Genomic DNA, 20,702 nt, shown 5'->3' with positions numbered 1-20,702 from the left:
CATGTTTGATATCTAGGATTATAATCGGTGCGGAAACGACTATGATTACGTCAGTACTTCCACAATAGCCAATGACAGACAGGTCTGCAGGGAGACAGAAGTGACGGAAACTTTTGAAAAATGTCCACGAAAGCAGCTGTAGTACGGGTCCGGTGGACAACTGAGTTGGAAGAAAGGATGGTGGAGATGTGGCAACAGCACGAGTGCCTGTTTAATGTCTCATCAAAAGAGTCTCATAATGGGAATGATAAAGAGAAGAGCTGGGGAGAGATCGCTTCAGATCTGGACCTACCGGGTGAGTGTACAAAGTTGCTAGCGCACTAGCTAGCAAATGTAAACATTAGATCTAGGTCAATGATCATCTGCTACATTCAGGTCTAACAAAAGATGCATTGCACATACCGTATTTTTCGGACTATAAGTCGCTCCGGAGTATAAGTCACACAGAACAACTAGCAGGGCGTGGAGATGTAACTGCACCGTTGACCAGCCCCTCCCGGCAGCACGGTGTTCAAGCCCCCACCTGTGGACTCGTTCCTCCAGCTCTGGCCGTCTTGCTTTCAGCCCGCGATTAGCCGATTAGCTTTCTTTGATTTCTTCATTGCAGTAAGAGTCACCTTTTCACCAGTCTCCCTCACAAGCTTCTCCCCCATTTCAAACTTTCTTTCTGCTGCTCGATGACCGTTTTCGGGCTGCATATTTTACTACCTGCAGTTTGTTATCTCTTTTCTTTCTCAGTTGTCTTTAGGAGCAGCATATAGTTGTCACAAGCCTAGAGCGCCCTCTCACGGCTGTAGACGGTAATGTTTTCAGTATGAATTAACATGTAAAAACATGTTAAATTATATATATTTTGATATATAAGTCGCACCTGACTATAAGTCGCAGGACCAGCCAAAGTAGGAAAAAAATGCGACTTATAGTCCGGAAAATACGGTAGTTTGTTTGAATAATATTATCGTCCACGCTTCTTTATTTTCTTTTGTTCTTTATTGTTACAAGGGATAAGTATTACTACAGCAGGTTGCCGTGACACAGCATCCATTTTGTTTACATGCGCTTCCCCGTGAGATCGGCGTCGCCGTGAGGTGCTAAATTATCTTAAGATAACCTTAAGAACATCTTGTAGTGTGTGATGCTCCACTATTTTCAAATCTTGTAGTGTGAGCATGTTTAAGATTTGAGGGAAGAAAATCTGCAAAGATTCTCCTCAAGTGTGTGCTGCAACCAGATTTCAAACTCGGTTAGGATTTTAAAACTCCTGTAGTGTGAGCCAGGCTTAAAGCGCTCCAGCGTGCGCCTGGACCGGGGCGTGTTTATGGAGTTTCATTATTTCATAGGTGTGTTTTGGGCATAACATGCAATAAACCAATCAGAGGGTCATCTCCCATTCCCTTTAAAAGCCAGGCGGGTTTGGACCTTGGAGCATTGCTATCATGACGGAGGATTTGCACCGTAAATTGACAACTGTGTCGGTCTTAAACTAGCAAAGACACTTGCATCGGGCTTTGCGCCGCCGGGTGCACATAGGGCCCTGTATGTTTATTATAAAAGGTTTCTATCAGCCTGAAAACATGTTGGTAACTAAAAGCTGCAGACAAAGAGAGCTGAGGAGCTGTAACCTCCACTACACCCGTGGTCAGCAGGATGAAGGAGCCCTCTTGTGTCCTGCCTCCAGTGTTGCCACAGTTACTTTAAAAAGTAACATAGTTACTTTACAGATTACTTGATTTTGCAAAGTCTAACGTTTCCGTTACTTTATTAGTTACATTCAGCAACTGCCGACAACACCCCCACAGCCTCAACATAAAGATGACAACCGGTTTACTGTGAGGCAGCTCCGCCCGCCAGCTGTAGGGATCTGGTTTATTATGGCACCAAAGAGAGCCAGTCAACCTGTTGTTGTTTTGGTGTTGTCTTATTTTGGTAGTCCGTTTTTCTGTGTTGTATTTGGTACAAGTTTCCTGTTTTATTTTGAAGTCTCTGGTTTTCTGTCTTGTCTTGTGTATTTTACTTCCTGTCTTGTGTTTTCCCACTTTGTTTGATTACTCTGCCCAGCCCTAATGTGCTTCACCTGTTTCCCAGCCCCTGTCTCACCTGTCTTGTGTTATCTCATTACTAGGGATGAGCGAGTACAGCATTATCTGTATCTGTATCTGTTCACCATATGAATGATCTGTATCTGTACTTTGACTGGACGGGGCCCTAACCCGGAAGTGGGCGGGATTTAACACGGAAGTGGGTCGGGTTTTCTTGAAATGGGCGGGGCTTTGACCAGTATGTTATTTTAAGCATGCAATTGATATGGGTTGATCAGAAATTGTTATATTTATTGCTGATTAGAAAACAATTTACATGACAGCATCAGCATTGAGCTTCAGATCAATGGTTTTGATCACGGAAAAAAAAACGAACTATATACAGTTCTGCAACAATGAATACAACACATGCGTTTGCAATTATGAAGTAAAATGTAATGAACAAGAGTTTTCATACTCAACATACAACTTTTAATTTTTTATGATCAGTGTGATTATTTATTTTTTTGTTCTTTTTCTATTTTTTTTATTTCCACACCAGGTATGTGTGTGTGAGAGAGAGAGAGAGAGAGAGAGAGAAAGAGAAAGAGAGAGGGGGAGAGAGAGTGTTTGTGTGTGTTTGTATGTGTAGCTTAATTTGTAAAATTATTTATACCACAACTACCTTTTATTTTTTCTATAAAATACAGCAATAAAGTGTCAGACACTCAGTGCATGAAGTCAAAAAACTGGTTAGAGGCAGCTGACGGTTTAAAAAAAAACACTCTGATGACCGGCAAAGAGAGGGAGAGAGAGTGTGCAGTGTGTGTAGCGAATTAATTTGTAATATAGTTTTATACCACTACTTCCTTTATTTTTTATGAAATACAGCAAGAAAGTGTCAGACACTGTGTGCGAGTAAAAAAAACTGGTTAGAGCCAGCTGACGGTTTAAAAAGAAAAACAATCTCCGACAGGCAGAGACGCAACGCCAAGTTCTAGTTTTTCCTAGCCCAACCACTACGTTTACCTGAACTCTACTGGTTAATAAGGAAGTACTACAACACCACGTTTACCTGAACTCTACTGGTTAATAAGTAAGTACTACAAACCCCACGTTTACCTGAACTCTACTGGTTAATGAGGAAGTACTACAAACCCACGCGTTTACCTGAACTCTACTGGTTAATAAGTAAGTACTACAAACCCTACCGTTACCTGAACTCTACTGGTTAATAAGTAAGTACTACAAACCCCACGTTTACCTGAACTCTACTGGTTAATAAGGAAGTACTACAAAACCCACGTTTAACCGAACTCTACTGGTTAATAAGGAAGTACTACAAAACCCACGCCGTTTACCTGAACTCTACTGGTTAATAAGGAAGTACTACAAACCCCACGTTTACCTGAACTCTACTGGTTAATAAGGAAGTACTACAAACCCCACGTTTACCTGAACTCTACTGGTTAATAAGGAAGTACTACAAACCCCACGTTTTACCTGAACTCTACTGGTTAATAAGTAAGTACTACAAACCCCACGTTTACCTGAACTCTACTGGTTAATGAGTAAGTCACTACAAACCCCACGTTTACCTGAACTCTACTGGTTAATGAAGTACTACAAACCCCACGTTTACCTGAACTCTACTGGTTAATAAGGAAGTACTACAAACCCATCGTTACCTGAACTCTACTGGTTAATAAGGAAGTACTACAAACCCCACGTTTACCTGAACTCTACTGGTTAATAAGGAAGTACTACAAACCCCACGTTTACCTGAACTCTACTGGTTAATAAGGAAGTACTACAAACCAAAGTAAAACAAACCTGAAGCTGAAGAAACCTTCTGAAATGTTAACGGAAAAGACCCGCCAACCTGAGTGACTAAGGGTGAGACAGAGAGAGAGACAGAGGAGAGATACAAGAGAGAGGACAGAGAGAGAGAAAGATGAGAGAGAGAAGAGAGAGAGAGACAGAGAGAGAGAAAGAGACAGAGAGAGAGAAAGAGACAGAAGAGAGAAAGAGACACATAGAGAGACAGAGAGAGATACAGAAAGAGAGAGAGAGACAGAGAGAGAGAGAGCAAGAGAGAGAGAGAGAGTGCTCGTTCTCTCAGTAAGTTCTGTGTGGGAGTGAGCAGAGCGGGACACAGCAACACAATAAATCTGTATGTGTGTAGGGAGGGGCGTCAGACTAGGCCTATCACAGATCTGCAGACACAGACTAAGTTTACGCAGCCAATAACCCGCTCACTAAAACCGGAATATTAGTAATAACCTGGTCGCCAAGATGGCCATGCAAACACCGCAAAACCCGAATATGCTTACCTAAGTACCCTTTCTAACCCGGAATTTTGATCATGTAAACGTATCGGCATATCCCCATTAAAAAGGAAACATTGATTTGTGTTCATGACGCTTAACTCGCTATTTAATATATAAAGTTACCTCGCGGTAGGTCATCAAATCAGATTCCACCAAGAAAAAGAAGAAGATGATCTGAAGATGATGTACGTTTATTAAAAGTTTCTCGGCAAACTCAAAACATTTGTTTGTTTCTGTTTGATGAGAATGAGTTCAAACAGGAAGTCCTTAGAGACAGACAGGAAGTCCTTAGAGACAAACAGGAAGTCCTCATTTGCCTTTCTTCATCTTGGACACCCTCTCTTTCCTCTTCTTCACGTGTTTGGGTACTTTCGTTTTTCTCTTCTCTCTCTGAGCTTCTTTCACCATCTTCTTCTTCTCCTGAAACAATAAAACAATAAAATATCTTTCCGTTACCGTGGGAGACACAAATTAACAGCGTAACGTGTGCAGAGCGGACAGAGAGCAGAGTAACGTGTGCAGAGCAGACAGAGAGCAGAGTAACGTGTGCAGAGAGACAGAGAGCAGTGTGCAGAGCGGACAGAGAGCAGAGTAACGTGTGCAGACAGACAGAGAGCAGAGTAACGTGTGCAGACAGAGAGCAGAGTAATGTGTGCAGACAGACAGAGAGCAGAGTAACGTGTGCAGACAGACAGAGAGCAGCGTAACGTGTGCAGACAGAGAGAGCAGTGTAATGTGTGCAGAGCATAGAGGAGTAGAGTACGCGGTGAGACAGAGAGAGCAACGTGTGCAGACAGACAGAGAGCAGCGTAACGGTGAGAACAGACAGAGAGCAGAGTAACGTGTGCAGACAGACAGAGAGCAGAGTAACGTGTGCAGAGCGGACAGAGAGCAGTTTAACGTGTGCAGACAGACAGAGAGCAGCGTAACGTGTGCAGACAGACAGAGAGCAGAGTAACGTGTGCAGACAGACAGAGAGCAGTTTAACGTGTGCAGACAGACAGAGAGCAGAGTAACGTGTGCAGAGCGGACAGAGAGCAATTTAACGTGTGCAGACAGACAGAGAGCAGCGTAACGTGTGCAGACAGACAGAGAGCAGAGTAACGTGTGCAGACAGACAGAGAGCAGTTTAACGTGTGCAGACAGACAGAGAGCAGAGTAACGTGTGCAGAGCGGACAGAGAGCAGTTTAACGTGTGCAGACAGACAGAGAGCAGAGTAACGTGTGCAGACGGACAGAGAGCAGCGAAGTGGGAGAGGGACAGAGAGAGGAATAGTAGAGCGGACAGAGAGCAGAGTAACGTGGTAGACCGGACAGAGAGCAGCGTAACGTGTGCAGAGCGGACAGAGAGCAGCGTAACGTGCAGAGCGGACAGAGAGCAGAGTAACGTGTGCAAAGCGGAATAACGTGTGCAGAGCGGACAGAGAGCAGAGTAACGTGTGCAGACAGACAGAGAGCAGAGTAACGTGTGCAGACAGACACAGAGCAGAGTAACGTGTGCAGAGCGGACAGAGAGCAGAGTAACGTGTGCAGAGCAAACAGGGAGCAGCGTAACGTGTGCAGACAGACAGAGAGCAGCGTAACGTGTGCAGAGCGGACAGAGAGCAGCGTAACGTGTGCAGAGCGGACAGAGAGCAGAGTAACGTGTGCAGACAGACAGAGAGCAGCGTAACGTGTGCAGAGCAGACAGAGAGCAGCGTAACGTGTGCAGAGCAGACAGAGAGCAGCGTAACGTGTGCAGAAAGACAGAGAGCAGCGTAACGTGTGCAGACAGACAGAGAGCAGAGTAACGTGTGCAGACAGACAGAGAGTAGCGTAACGTGTGCAGACAGACAGAGAGCAGAGTAACGTGCAGTAGACAGACAGAGAGCAGCAACGGTGCAGACAGACAGAGAGCAGCGTAACGTGTGCAGACAGACAGAGAGCAGAGTAACGTGTGCAGACAGACAGAGAGCAGCGTAACGTGTGCAGCAGCGTAACGTGTGCAGACAGACAGAGAGCAGCGTAACGTGTGCAGACAGACAGAGAGCAGAGTAACGTGTGCAGACAGACAGAGAGCAGCGTAACGTGTGCAGACAGACAGAGAGCAGCGTAACGTGTGCAGACAGACAGAGAGCAGTGTAGTGGTGACCGGGTATCTTCTGTCCTCTCTTGTGAAAACATTGTTTTAGGAAGATTTAATTTGATCAATGTGGACGATGTTTTAGTGAGCCCGACAGATGTTCATTTGATCTCATGTGATCTCATGTGATGTCATGTGATCTCATGTAGTCTCATGTGATCTCATGTGATGTCATGTGATGTCATGTAATCTCATGTGATCTCATGTGATCTCATGTAATCTCATGTGGGCGGGGCCAAATGTTGGGTTCATGACTCAGAAATAAAACTACATAAAGATGTTAAATAGGACTTTAAATCACAAGTTTTAGCACCACACAATATAGCGTTTCTTTAGACAACTATGCCATATTTACGGATAACTGTCACACACACACACACGCAAACACACACACACACACACACGCAAACACACACACACACACACACACAACCACACACACACACAAACACAAACACACACACACAGTTAAGATCAGAAGAGCGTATGTTGATGCATTATTACGTGTATGGAACTGTTAGTTTTGGGTATTTTTTTTATGTAGAAACTTTGAAAACGAAATAAATTTGACCCAAGAGACACAAAGAGTTAAAAACCTTTTTGTCCAGCTGAGATTCTTCAGTCTGCTCCTCCTCATCCTCCTCTTCTTCATCTTTCTCTCCTTCCTCTTCCTCCTCCTCTTCCTCTGAGGAGGAAGACTGATCGTCCTCCAGCAGAGCAGGAACCTGAGACATCACACACACAACTCTGAGAAGGTCTGAACATCAGCTACTCCTCCCAGCAGAGCAGTGATGTTACCGTGATGTCACAGTGTCACACTCCAGAACACTGTGACATCACGGTGACATCACAAGGGACACACGGAGTCTGCAGAATGTTACGATCAATTCAAACACAGTCAGGCTGCATCTATACTCTCTCATTCCCCCTGCTCTGGTGTTTCCCTCCCATTCCTCCCCTGCCCTAGTGTTTCCCTCTTTTTCTCTTCCCCTTCCCCCCTCTTTCTTTTTCTCTCTTCTTCCCTCTCATTCCCCCTGCTCTGGCGCCTCTCTATTCCCCCTCTTATCCATTGCTTCCCCTCCTCATTCCCCTGCTCTGGCGCTCTCCTCTCATCCTCCTGCTCCATGCTCCCCTCATTCCCCCTCTTATCTATTGCTTCCTCTCATTCCCCTGCTCTCATGCTCTCCTCATTCCCCTGCTCCATGCCTCCTCCCATCCCCCTCTATCTATTGCTTCCTCTCATTCCCTCTGCTCTGGCGCTTCCCCTCTCATTCCCCGCCTGGTGCTTCCCTCTCATTCCCCCTCTCATCTATTGTTTCCCCCATTCCCCCCCCTAGTGTTTCCCTCCTCATTCCCCCTCCTGTGTCTCCCCCTCTCACTCCCCCTCCCATTCCCCCAAGCTTCCTCCCATCTCCTGCCTAGTGCTCCCCTCTCATTCCCCGCCTGCGCCTCTCATCTCCCTCCCATTCCCCCTCTTACCTCTATTGTTTCCCCCTCATCTCCCCTGCTCCACCTCCCATTCCCCCTGCTCAGCCTCCCATATCCCCCCTGCCCCATGCCTCCCCATTCCCCCTGCTCAGCCTCTACTCATCCCCGCTTCACCTCCTCATTCCCCTGCTCTGCCCCCCTCTCATTCCCCCGTACCTTCCACCTCCCCATTCCCCCTGCTCTAGTGTTTCCCTCCATTCCCCCTGCTCCAGCTTCCTCCCCACCCCCCTCTGCCTCTAGTAACCCCCTCTCATTCCCCTGCTCTTGCAGCTCCCCATTCCCCCTCCATCCATTGTTTCCCCTCTCATCCCCGCTCTGGCGTTTCTCTCACCCCCCCTGCTCAGCCTCCTCACTCTCCCCTCTCTCATTGTTCCTCCATCTCCCCCTGCCTGCGCTTCCTCCGGCCCCCTGCCGCTGCCTCCCTCCTATCTCCCTCTTATCTATTGTTTCCCCTCACCCCCTGCCCATGCTTCCCTCTCATTCCCCCTGCTCTGGCATCCTCTCATTCCCCCTGCTCTGGTGTTTCCCCTCTGCTCCTGCTCTGGCTTTCCTCCCCATACCCCCTGCTCTAGTGTTTCCCCTCTCAGCTCTCTGCTCTCACATGCTTCCCCTCTCCATTCCCCTCCCACACCCCCCCCCCATCCCCCCTCCATTACCCCCTCTCATTCCCCCCGCCTCCTCATTCCCCCTCCCATTACCCTCTCATTCCCCCTCCTCATTCCCCCTCCCCTCATTACCCCTCTCATTACCCCTCCTATCTCCCCTCCAGCTCTCATTCCCCCTCTCATACCCTCCTCCCCTCCCCTGTTCCCACTTACCCTCCTCATTCCCCTGCTCCATGCTTCCTCCCATTCCCCCCCGTGTTTCCCCCTCTCATTTCCCCCTGCTCTAGCATTTCCCCCTCTCATTTCCCCTGCTCTGGTGTTTCCCCCTCGTTCCCCTGCTCTGCGCTTCCCCTCTCATTACCCCTGCCCTAGTGTTTCCCCTCTCATTCCCCTGCTCTGGCGTTTCCCTGCTCTGGCGTTCCCTGCTCTGGCGTTTCCCCCTGCTCTGGCGTTTTCCCCTCATTATATATATATATATATATATATATATATATATGTTTGATAAGAAGAGCTGGATTATCACAAAGTGAGATCATGTGCAGTTATTAGCTTCTTTCAGCTAATAATCTGCAGTGTGTCACTTTGGGCCCCGTTCTCGTCAAGTGACGCAAGATCTGCGGCGTTTGAGGGGCCCCTGATTGGCTCGGGGCCCTGGGGCGGCCGCACCCACGCACCCACGCTATCTCTGCTACTGGATATGAGCTATTGATATATAGGTATCTGTGGGCCAGGTGTCCACCTGCGACTGTAGTTCATGATGCTACTACATGTTCACATTAGACTACAACACTGTCAGGCTAAGCTAAGCTAAGCTAAGCTAAGCGTAGCATGAGGCAGAGTGTGAGGTGCTGGTACCGTTTGGACTCCAGATAAATCCTTCTTCAGTCCGGTCAGCGTCTGGTACAGAACCTGAACAACCCAACACACACACACACACACACACACACACACACACACACACACACACACACACACACACACACAGTTAATCTGAAACAACCTGGATACTCTCTCTGTCTCTGTGTGTGTGTGTGTATGCGTCTGTGTGTGTGTGTCTCTGTATTGTGTGTGTGTGTGTGTGTGTGTCTCTGTATGTGTGTGTGTGTCTCTGTGTGTGTGTGTGTGTGTATGTGTCTGTGTGTGTGTGTTTCTGTATGTGTGTGTGTCTCTGTGTGTGTGTGTGTATGTGTGTATATCTGTGTGTGTGTGTCTGTGTGTGTGTCTCTGTGTCTCCTACGTTGTCATGGTGACCGCTGATAGCTGACTCCTCCTCTTTGGTCTTCATCAGGTCCACGTCTCTCTCGTAGTGACTGACCTCGGTCAGGGTGCTAGGGATGTAGGCCTTCTTAAACACCTGGGGAGAGGGGGGGTATCGTTACAGACCAGCAGACGGGGGTATCGTTACAGACCATAATGTGTTGGTGTTAACATGTCTCTCTCTCAGTATCTGTCTGACCTATCACTGCTCCACTCACACACTTTGGTCCTCTCAATAGTTGGATTATTTTGAGTAAGGTTCTGCATTACTAGCAACCAGCTAGCTGTCACTGCTTCAATGCTTCTACCGAAACATATATATACTGTATATAAAATATACATACATATATATATATATATATATATATATATATACTGTATATAAAATATACATATATATATATATATACTGTATATAAAATATACATATATATATATATATATATACTGTATATAAAATACACATATACAACCTGAGACAGTGGAGTCACTTAGAAACTCAGTCAAGGAAGACTACTTAGTCGTAGTCGGTGTGGAAGAGTTAATAATAATAATAATAATAATAATAATAATTTGTGTGTGTAAACGTAGAGTTTGTGTCTGCTGTCACCTCGTCGTCCACTCGGTCCTGATCTGTACGCTGCTCTGACGCACTATCAGCTGCTATCATCATCACGCTTGCAGGAACACACACACACACACACACACACAAAGCACACACACACAGAGAAACACACACACAGACACACACAGAAACACACACCCACACACACACAGAGACCACACACACACACACACACACACACACACAGAGACACACACACACACAGAGACACACAAACACAGAGACCCAAAAACAAACAGAGACCCAAACACACACACAACACACACACACAGAGACACAACACACACAGAGACACACACAGAGAACACACAGAGACACACACACACACGACACAGAACACACACACACACACACACACACACAGAGCACAGAGACCCCACACAGACACACACAAACAAACACACACACAGACACACAGAGAAACACACACAGACACACACAGAGAAACACACACAGACACACAACACACACACACACACACACACACACAGAGACACACACACACACAAAGAACCCACACAAAAAAAAAAAAAAAAAAAAAAAAAAAAAAAGACACACACAGAAAAGAGATTAATAATGATTTAAAGAAAGGCAGCGTTGATGTAGAGCAGTGAGAGTTGCAGCGTTGCAGGTTTCTGGCAGTATATATATGATCGATATATGATATATTATGATAGGATATGATCGATATATGATATATTATGATAGGATATGATTGATATATGATATATTATGATAGGATATGATCGATATATGATATATTATGATAGGATATGATTGATATATGATATATTATGATAGGATATGATCGATATATGATATATTATGATAGGATATGATCGATATATGATAGGATATGATGTATTCAGCATTAAAAGGAGAGGAGAGGTCTCACCTTGGTCAGGTACTGGTCCATGTTGTGGCAGGTGATGGACGGGTCTGTGATGAAGTCAAACAGCTCTCTGACCGTCATCACCGCCACGCCACGCTTCACAAAGAACTCTGGGAAAAGATTTCATATTTAACATTAATCATCCAGGACGAAATGAGAATATGTTAAGAGTTACTTCAGTATGTCTGAGTGTCTGATGGAACAACAATCTGTGAACCTGGTCCAGAACTAACCCAGAACCGAGCTGTAATGTAACCCTACAGGACTAATGTTCAGCAGCAGTTAGAGTCACTAAAAGTTCTGTTGTTGTTGCTGACAGACTCAGATTATTATTCTAAGTGTCTGACAACATTATGGGATGGATCCCTACAGAGATAGACCTTTCGGTTAAAGAGTAAGATCCTTTTAGTTTAACATGAAACAGCCCCGAAATCATCATCACCAAACTACACCAGACTCCATGTAAATAATCAGGACTTTTAGCATGTATAGAGCCAGCATATCTCCACCAGACTCCATGTAAATAATCAGGACTTTTAGCGTGTATAGAGCCAGCATATCTCCACCAGACTCCATGTAAATAATCAGGACTTTTAGCGTGTATAGAGCCAGCATATCTCCACCAGACTCCATGTAAATAATCAGGACTTTTAGCGTGTATAGAGCCAGCATATCTCCACCAGACTCCATGTAAATAATCAGGACTTTTAGCGTGTATAGAGCCAGCATATCTCCACCAGACTCCATGTAAATAATCAGGACTTTTAGCTGTATAGAGCCAGCATATCTCCACCAGACTCCATGTAAATAATCAGGACTTTTAGCGTTTATAGAGCCAGCATATCTCCACCAGACTCCATGTAAATAATCAGGACTTTCAGCGTGTATAGAGCCAGCATATCTCCACCAGACTCCATGTAAATAATCAGGACTTTTAGCGTGTATAGAGCCAGCATATCTCCACCAGACTCCATGTAAATAATCAGGACTTTTAGTGTGTATAGAGCCGGCATATCTCCACCAGACTCCATGTAAATAATCAGGACTTTTAGCGTGTATAGAGACGGCATATCTCCACCAGACTCCATGTAAATAATCAGGACTTTTAGCGTGTATAGAGCAAGCATATCTCCACCAGACTCCATGTAAATAATCAGGACTTTTAGCGTGTATAGAGCCAGCATATTTCCACCAGACTCCATGTAAATAATCAGGACTTTTAGCGTGTATAGAGCCAGCATATTTCCACCAGACTCTATGTAAATAATCAGGACTTTTAGCGTGTATAGAGCCAGCATATTTCCACCAGACTCCATGTAAATAATCAGGACTTTTTTTAGCGTATAGAGCCGGCATATTTCCACCAGACTCCATGTAAATAATCAGGACTTTTAGCGTGTATAGAGCGGCATATTTCCACCAGACTCCATGTAAATAATCAGGACTTTTAGCGTGTATAGAGCCGGCATATCTCCACCAGACTCCATGTAAATAATCAGGACTTTTAGTGTGTATAGAGCCAGCATATCTCCACCAGACTCCATGTAAATAATCAGGACTTTTAGCGTGTATAGAGCCAGCATATCTCCACCAGACTCTATGTAAATAATCAGGACTTTTAGCGTGTATAGAGCCAGCATATCTCCACCAGACTCCATGTAAATAATCAGGACTTTTAGCGTGTATAGAGCCAGCATATCTCCACCAGACTCTATGTAAATAATCAGGACTTTTAGCGTGTATAGAGCCAGCATATTTCCACATGTAAATGGGTGAATTAAGGGTTTATTTCAACCAAACCAGAGTGGTGATTGTTGGAACAGTGGAAAGATGAACCAAGACGGCTTTTGGTAGTTTTATTTAGTTTCTGTCCACTTTGAATGAAGTGTGTTTCACGATGATAAAATCACTGATTATTTACATGGATTCTGGTGTAGTTTGGTGAGGAGGAAAGTACTTATTATAGGGTTACATTACAGCTTGGTTCTTGTTTAATACTGGACCAGTTTCAGAGATTGTTGTTTCATCAGTAACTTAAGACACAGAGACATGCTAACAGGTAAAACAGGCTCCAGGTGTGATATGTGTGTGTATGTGTGTGTGTGTGTGTCTGTGAGTCTGTGTGTGTGTGTGTGTGTGTCTGTGTGTGTGAGTCTGTGTGTGTGTGTGTGTGTCTGTGTGCTGTGTGTTGTGTTGTCTGTGTGTGTGTGTCTGTGTGTGTGTGTGTGTGTGTGTGTGTGTGTGTGTGTGTGTGTGTGTGTGTGTGTCTGTGTGTGTGTGTGTCTGTGTGTGAGTCTGTGTGTGTGTGTGTCTGTGTGTGTCTGTGTGTGTGTGTGTGTGTGTGTGAGAGTGTTGTGTGTGTGTGTGTGTGTGTGTGTGTGTGTGTGGGTTTGTGTGTGTGTGTTTCTTACTGACGATCGCTGCGCAGTCCTTCCCTGAGGAACTCGAGCGCGGCGATGGTCGCGTTCAACCGACCGACACGTCGATGATGTAAGCGTCTCCGTTGTGATATCTACAGAAAGGTCAGAGGCTTTTATTCTGAAAGGCTTGTGTGTCTGTGTGTGTGTGTGTGTGTGTCTCTGTGTGTGTGTGTGTGTGTGTGTGTCTGTGTGTCTCTGTGTGGTCTGTGTGTGTGTCTGTGTGTCTCCTTGTGTGTCTGTGTGTGTGTGTGTGTCTGTGTGTGTGTGTGTGTGTCTGTGTGTGTGTGTGTGGTCTGTGTGTGTGTGTGTCTTGTGTGTGTCTGTGTGTGTGTGTGTGTGTGTGTGTGTGTTGTGTATGTGTGTGTGTGTGTGTGTGTATGTGTGTGTCTGTGTGTGTGTGCGTGTCTCTCTGTGTGTGTGTGTGTGTATGTGCGTGTCTCTGTGTGTGTGTGTGTCTCTGTGTGTGTATGTGTGTGTCTGTTGTGTGTGTGTGTGTCTGTGTGTGTGTCTCTGTGTGTGTGTGTGTGTGTGTGTGTCTCTGTGTGTGTGTGTGTGTGTGTGTCTCTGTGTGTGTCTGTGTGTGTGTGTGTGTGTGTGTGTGTGTGTGTGTGTGTGTGTGTCTTTGTTGTGTGTGTGTGTGTGTGTGTGTGTGTGTGTGTGTGTGTGTGTGTGTGTCTGTGTGTGTGTGTGTGTGTCTCTGTGTGTGTGTGTGTGTGTGTGTGTGTGTGTGTCTTTTGTGTGTGTGTGTGTGTGTCTGTGTGTGTGTGTGTGTGTGTCTGTGTGTGTGTGTGTGTGTGTGTGTGTGTGTGTGTGTGTCTGTGTGTGTGTGTGTGTGTGTGTGTGTGTGTGTGTGTGTGTGTCTCTGTGTGTGTGTGTGTGTCTGTGTGTGTGTGTGTGTGTGTGTGTGTGTCTGTGTGTGTGTGTGTGTGTGTGTGTGTCTCTGTGTGTGTGTGTGTGTGTGTCTGTGTGTGTGTGTGTGTGTGTGTCTGTTGTGTGTGTGTGTGTGTGTGTGTCTTACAGCATGTTGAACTCGCTGAGGTCTGCGTGGACCAGCCGAGCGTCCTGGAACATCCTCCTCATGTTCTGTAGAACCTGCAGGTAGAGCTCGCGGGCCTTGGACTCCGACAGCGAGGCGTTCTTCAGCAGCGGCGCCGGCCTGAACCACAGAACCACACACAACGGGCATCAGTACCGGGTCGGGTACAGAACCACACACAACGGGCATCAGTACCGGGTCGGGTACAGAACCACACACAACGGGCATCAGTACCGGGTCAGCTACAGAACCACACACAACGGGCATCTGAACCGGGTCAGCTACAGAACCACACACAACGGGCATCAGTACCGGGTCAGCTACAGAACCACACACAACGGGCATCTGAACCGGGTCAGCTATACCAACCCTAAACCATCAGTACCGGGTCGGATACACAGGGGGCGTTCCCCAGAGCCAGCCCGACCCATAAGCGGACTAAGCGTCTGCTTAGGGCCCCGTGGCTACCAGAGGGCTACCAGAGGGCCCCGTGGCTACCAGAGGGCCCCGTGGCTACCAGAGGGCTACCAGAGGGCTACCTGAGGGCTACCAGAGGGCTACCAGAGGGCCCCGTGGCTACCAGAGGGCCCCGTGGCTACCAGAGGGCTACCAGAGGGCTACCAGAGGGCTACCAGAGGGCCCCGTGGCTACCAGAGGGCTACCAGAGGGCTACCAGAGGGCCCCGTGGCTACCAGAGGGCCCCGTGGCTACCAGAGGGCTACCAGAGGGCTACCAGAGGGCCCCATGGCTACCAGAGGGCTACCAGAGGGCTACCAGAGGGCCCGTGGCTGACCAGAGGGCACTCAGAGGGGTACCTGAGGGGCCCGGGTGGCACCAGAGGGCCCGTGGCTACCAGAGGGCTACCAGAGGGCTACCAGAGGGCTACCAGAGAGCAACCAGAGGGGCCCGTGGCTACCTGAGGGGCTACCAGAGGGCTACCGAGAGGCCCGGTGGAAGGCCCGAGGCCCGTGGGTACCAGAGGGGGGCTACACAGAGGGCTACCAGAGGGCCCCGTGGCTACCAGAGAGCTACCAGAGGGCTACCAGAGGGCCCCGTGGCTACCAGAGGGCTACCAGAGGGCTACCAGAGGGCTACCAGAGGGCTACCAGAGGGCTACCAGAGAGCAACCAGAGGGCCCCGTGGCTACCTGAGGGCTACCAGAGGGCTACCAGAGGGCCTACCAGAGGGCCCGTGGCTACCAGAGGGCCCCGTGGCTACCAGAGGGCTACCAGAGGGCCCTGTGGCTACCAGAGGGCTACCAGAGGGCGCGCCCAGAGGGCCCCGTGGGCAGGGGAGGGCCCCGTGGCTACCAGAGAGCTACCAGAGGCTACCAGAGGGCTACCAGAGAGCAACCAGAGGGCTACCAGAGAGCAACCAGAGGGCTACCAGAGGGCTACCAGAGGGCTACCAGAGGGCTACCAGAGAGCCCCGTGGAAACCAGAGGGCCCCGTGGCTACCTGAGGGCTACCTGAGGGCTACCAGAGGGCTACCAGAGGGCCCCGTGGCTACCAGAGGGCTACCAGAGGGCTACCAGAGGGCCCCGTGGCTACCAGAGGGCTACCACAGGGCCCCGTGGCTACCAGAGGGCTACCAGAGGGCCCCGTGGCTACCAGAGGGCCCCCAAGAGCGCTTGAAATGTCCCACAATAGAGCTCATAACAGAGCCGGTCTATTTAAAGATAGCGTTGCTGCTAACAGGTCTCACATTAGTCTTTAAATTTTGTTGTTTTAGTGCCAAGTGCAGTGGCAGCATGTTACAATGTGGAGAGTCCCCAAACCAAATCCTGCTTAGGGCCCCCAGAAGTCTAGGGCCGGCCCTGGTTCCAACAGTCTGCAGCTAAACGCTCCAGGTTGGCTGTGATTGGTTCCTACAGGCTGGCTGTGATTGGTTCCTACAGGGTGGCTGTGATTGGTTCCTACAGGGTGGCTGTGATTGGTTCCTACAGGGTGGCTGTGATTGGTTCTTACATGTTGTCTTTTCCGATGAAGCTCATCAGCAGAACGTGACTCCGGAGCAGCAGAGGTTCTGGACTCGGGATTCCTGCCGTCTGCAGCCTGAAACACACACAGTTAGCTTCTACTGGATTCTACTGGCTACTACTGGCTTCTACTGGCTACTACTGGCTACTACTGGCTACACTAACTACTGGCTACTACTGGCTACTACTGGCTTCTACTGGCTTCTACTGGATTCTACTGGCTTCTACTGGCTTCTACTGGCTAGTACTGGCTTCTACTGGCTACTCCTGGCTTCTACTGGATCCTACTGGCTACTACTGGCTTCTACTGGCTACTACTGGATCCTAGTGGCTACTCCTTGCTTCTACTGGCTACTACTGGCTACTACTGGCTTCTACTGGCTACTCCTGGCTTCTACTGGATCCTACTGGCTACTACTGTCTTCTACTGGCTACTACTGTCTTCTACTGGCTTCTATTAGTTTCGACTAGCTTCTACTAGCTTCTGTTAGCTTCTACTAGCTTATATTGGCTTCTACTATGATCTAGTCATACATACAGGATAACACATGCTAATACGGGATAGCATATGCTAATACAGGATAACATATGCTAATACATGCTAAGAAATGCTAACACTCTAAACCATGCTACCAGATGGTGCTGTGCTGGTTCTGACCTGATGAGGTTCCTCATCTCCTTCTCGGCCCAGGTTCTCACCATCTTCCTCGGGTTTCCTTTACAGTAACCGTGACGGAACCTGGAACACAACAACAGCTCATAGGATGAGATTATATTACATTATATTAGATTACTGATTATATTAGATTATTGATTATATTAGATTATATGAGATTACTGATTATATTAGATTATGTTAGATTATACTAGATTAGATTAGATTATACTAGATTAGATTAGATTATACTAGATTAGATTAGATTATATTAGATTACACTAGATTATATTATATTATACTAGATTATATTATATTATACTAGGTTATATTATACTAGATTATACTATATTATATTATATTATATTAGATTACTGATTATTGATTAGGAGTAAGATGTTGGGTAAACACCTGGCACATGGCAATCCTAGGGGTAGCTATAGCACCCCCTACCCCTCCCTGGCGCCTGTGTGTGTGTGTATGTGTGTGTGTGTGTGTGTATCTATCTGTGTGTGTGTGCGTGTCTGTCTGTGTGTATTTCTTTGTGTGTCTGTGTGTGTGTATATCTGTGTGTGTGTGTGTATGTGTATATCTGTGTGTGTGTGTATGTGTATATTTCTGTGTGTGTGTGTATGTATGTGTATATCTGTGTGTGTATGTATTGTGTGTGTGTGTGTGTGTGTGTATGTATGTGTGTGTGTGTGTGTGTATGCATGTGTATATCTGTGTGTGTGTGTGTGTGTATCTGTGTGTATGTGTATCTGTGTGTGTGTCTGTGTGTGTTACCTGAACTCTCCACTAACATATTTGTCTCTGTCTTTGAACAGCAGGATGGACGTCTTGTAGATCTTGATGGCTCGGCTCTCGCCAGCCGCCGTCCCGGCGTGGTACACGTTGGCCTGAAACACAATCACACGTTCATCTGAAATCACACGTTCATCTGAAATCACATGTTCATCTGAAATCACACGTTCATCTGAAATACATGTTTCTGTAATACACGAATCAGCGACTACTTCCACACCATCTGAAATCACACGTTCTGATCACACGTATCTGAAATAACACTTCATCTGAAATCACGAATCTATCTTCTGTAAACCATCTAAAATCACACCATGAAATCAGCAACAAAATCTGCTAATCACAATCACACGTTCATCTGAAATCACACGTTCATCTGAAATCACACGTTCATCTGAAATCACACGTTCATCTGCAATCACACGTTCATCTGCAATCACAACGTTCATCTGCAATCACATGTTCATCTGTAATCACAATCACACATTCATCTGAAACACAATCACACGTTCATCTGCAATCACAGGTTCATCTGAAATCACCCGTTCATCTGGAATCACACGTTCATCTGGAATCACACATTAATTTAAAATCACACGTTCATCTAAAATCACACGTTCAGTGAATTTAGTGATTATGAATGAGTGATTATGAATCAGTTGCAGTTCAGCAATGGAACACAGTGCCGGCAACCATTAGAGAGTCTTTGTCATTCTGTTCATTTAAAAAGAATGTAAAACAATGGCTGGTAGAGAGCCAAACTTGTGGGCACTGATGCTTTCTGTGTGCATTTAAACGTTATATCAGTATTTTACATGAACTGTATTTATTAACCATAATATCTGGTGATTTTATACCTGTCATTATTTTAAAGGCTGCCTGTTTAACATCTGGCTGGGGGACTACCGATGAAAATTAGCACTTCTGAACTAACTCGGGCACATTTACATTGTTTTAATGTTGATTAATGTTCACTGTCCCCTTTCAAATAAAGAAATCAAAATCAGTGATTATGAATGAGTGAATCTGAATGAGTGATTGTGAATGAGTGAATCTGAATGAGTGATTGTGAATGAGTGATTGTGAATGAGTGATTGTGAATGAGTGAATCTGAATGAGTGATTGTGAATGAGTGAATCTGAATGAGTGATTGTGAATGAGTGATTGTGAATGAGTGAATCTGAATGAGTGATTGTGAATGAGTGAATCTGAATGAGTGAATCTGAATGAGTGATTGTGAATGAGTGATTGTGAATGAGTGAATCTGAATGAGTGATTGTGAATGAGTGAATCTGAATGAGTGATTGTGAATGAGTGATTGTGAATGAGTGAATCTGAATGAGTGATTGTGAATGAGTGAATCTGAATGAGTGAATCTGAATGAGTGATTGTGAATGAGTGATTGTGAATGAGTGATTGTGAATGAGTGAATCTGAATGAGTGATTGTGAATGAGTGAATCTGAATGAGTGATTGTGAATGAGTGAATCTGAATGAGTGATTGTGAATGAGTGATTGTGAATGAGTGAATCTGAATGAGTGATTGTGAATGAGTGATTGTGAATGAGTGAATCTGAATGAGTGATTGTGATTGAGTGAATCTGAATGAGTGATTGTGAATGAGTGATTGTGAATGAGTGAATCTGACCTCCTTGCCGGTGCTGATGCAGCCGTTGATTTCACAGATGACGCCTCGACTCAACATCTTGAAGAGAATCATTCTGGTCCGAGGATCTAAAACCTGCAGCAGGGACACAACAATCAGCTGACGTCAACAACAATCAGCTGATGTCAACAACAATCAGCTGATCAACAACAACAATAATCAGCTGATCAACAACAATCAGCTGATCAACAACAATCAGCTGATGTCAACAACAACAATCAGATGATTGTACCCAGTCTGGTAGGACCAGGCTAGTGTACCAGAGTCTGGTAGGACCAGGCTAGTGTACCAGAGTCTGGTAGGACCAGGCTAATGGACCAGAGTCTGGTAGGACCAGGCTAATGGACCAGAGTCTGGTAGGACCAGGCTAGTGTACCAGAGTCTGGTAGGACCAGGCTAATGGACCAGAGTCTGGTAGGACCAGGCTAGTGTACCAGAGTCTGGTAGGACCAGGCTAATGTACCAGAGTCTGGTAGGACCAGGCTAGTGGACCAGAGTCTGGTAGGACCAGGCTAATGGACCAGAGTCTGGTAGGACCAGGCTAGTGGACCAGAGTCTGGTAGGACCAGGCTAGTGCACCAGAGTCTGGTAGGACCAGGCTAATGGACCAGAGTCTGGTAGGACCAGGCTAGTGTACCAGAGTCTGGTAGGACCAGGCTAATGGACCAGAGTCTGGTAGGACCAGGCTAATGGACCAGAGTCTGGTAGGACCAGGCTAGTGGACCAGAGTCTGGTAGGACCAGGCTAGTGGACCAGAGTCTAGTGGGACCAGGCTAGTGCACCAGAGTCTGGTAGGACCAGGCTAAT

The 20,702-nt window shown here is 46.5% G+C and overlaps 1 protein-coding gene and 1 pseudogene across 1 annotated transcript in view; both read right to left on the bottom strand.

Moving 5' to 3' along the window:
• The window catches only part of LOC120571443, a 167,898-nt pseudogene that overhangs the window by 121,135 nt on the left and 26,061 nt on the right, over positions 1-20,702 (bottom strand).
• Positions 4,542-20,702, bottom strand: part of riok1 (RIO kinase 1 (yeast)) — a 24,342-nt gene continuing 8,181 nt past the window's right edge. Inside the window, 12 exon segments of the mRNA XM_039820386.1 lie at positions 4,542-4,768; positions 7,067-7,195; positions 9,419-9,472; positions 9,801-9,917; positions 10,431-10,496; positions 11,341-11,447; positions 13,749-13,849; positions 14,776-14,913; positions 16,761-16,847; positions 17,430-17,510; positions 18,213-18,325; positions 19,878-19,970. Coding sequence (XP_039676320.1) covers positions 4,658-4,768; positions 7,067-7,195; positions 9,419-9,472; positions 9,801-9,917; positions 10,431-10,496; positions 11,341-11,447; positions 13,749-13,849; positions 14,776-14,913; positions 16,761-16,847; positions 17,430-17,510; positions 18,213-18,325; positions 19,878-19,970 — 1,197 coding nt within the window. The 3' untranslated portion in view covers positions 4,542-4,657.

This window comes from Perca fluviatilis, chromosome 13 (genome assembly GCF_010015445.1).
Source record: "Perca fluviatilis chromosome 13, GENO_Pfluv_1.0, whole genome shotgun sequence".
NCBI classification, from domain to species: Eukaryota; Metazoa; Chordata; class Actinopteri; order Perciformes; family Percidae; genus Perca; species Perca fluviatilis.
Note: the sequence above shows the minus strand (reverse complement) of the source record. Positions and strands in the feature narration are given on the sequence as shown.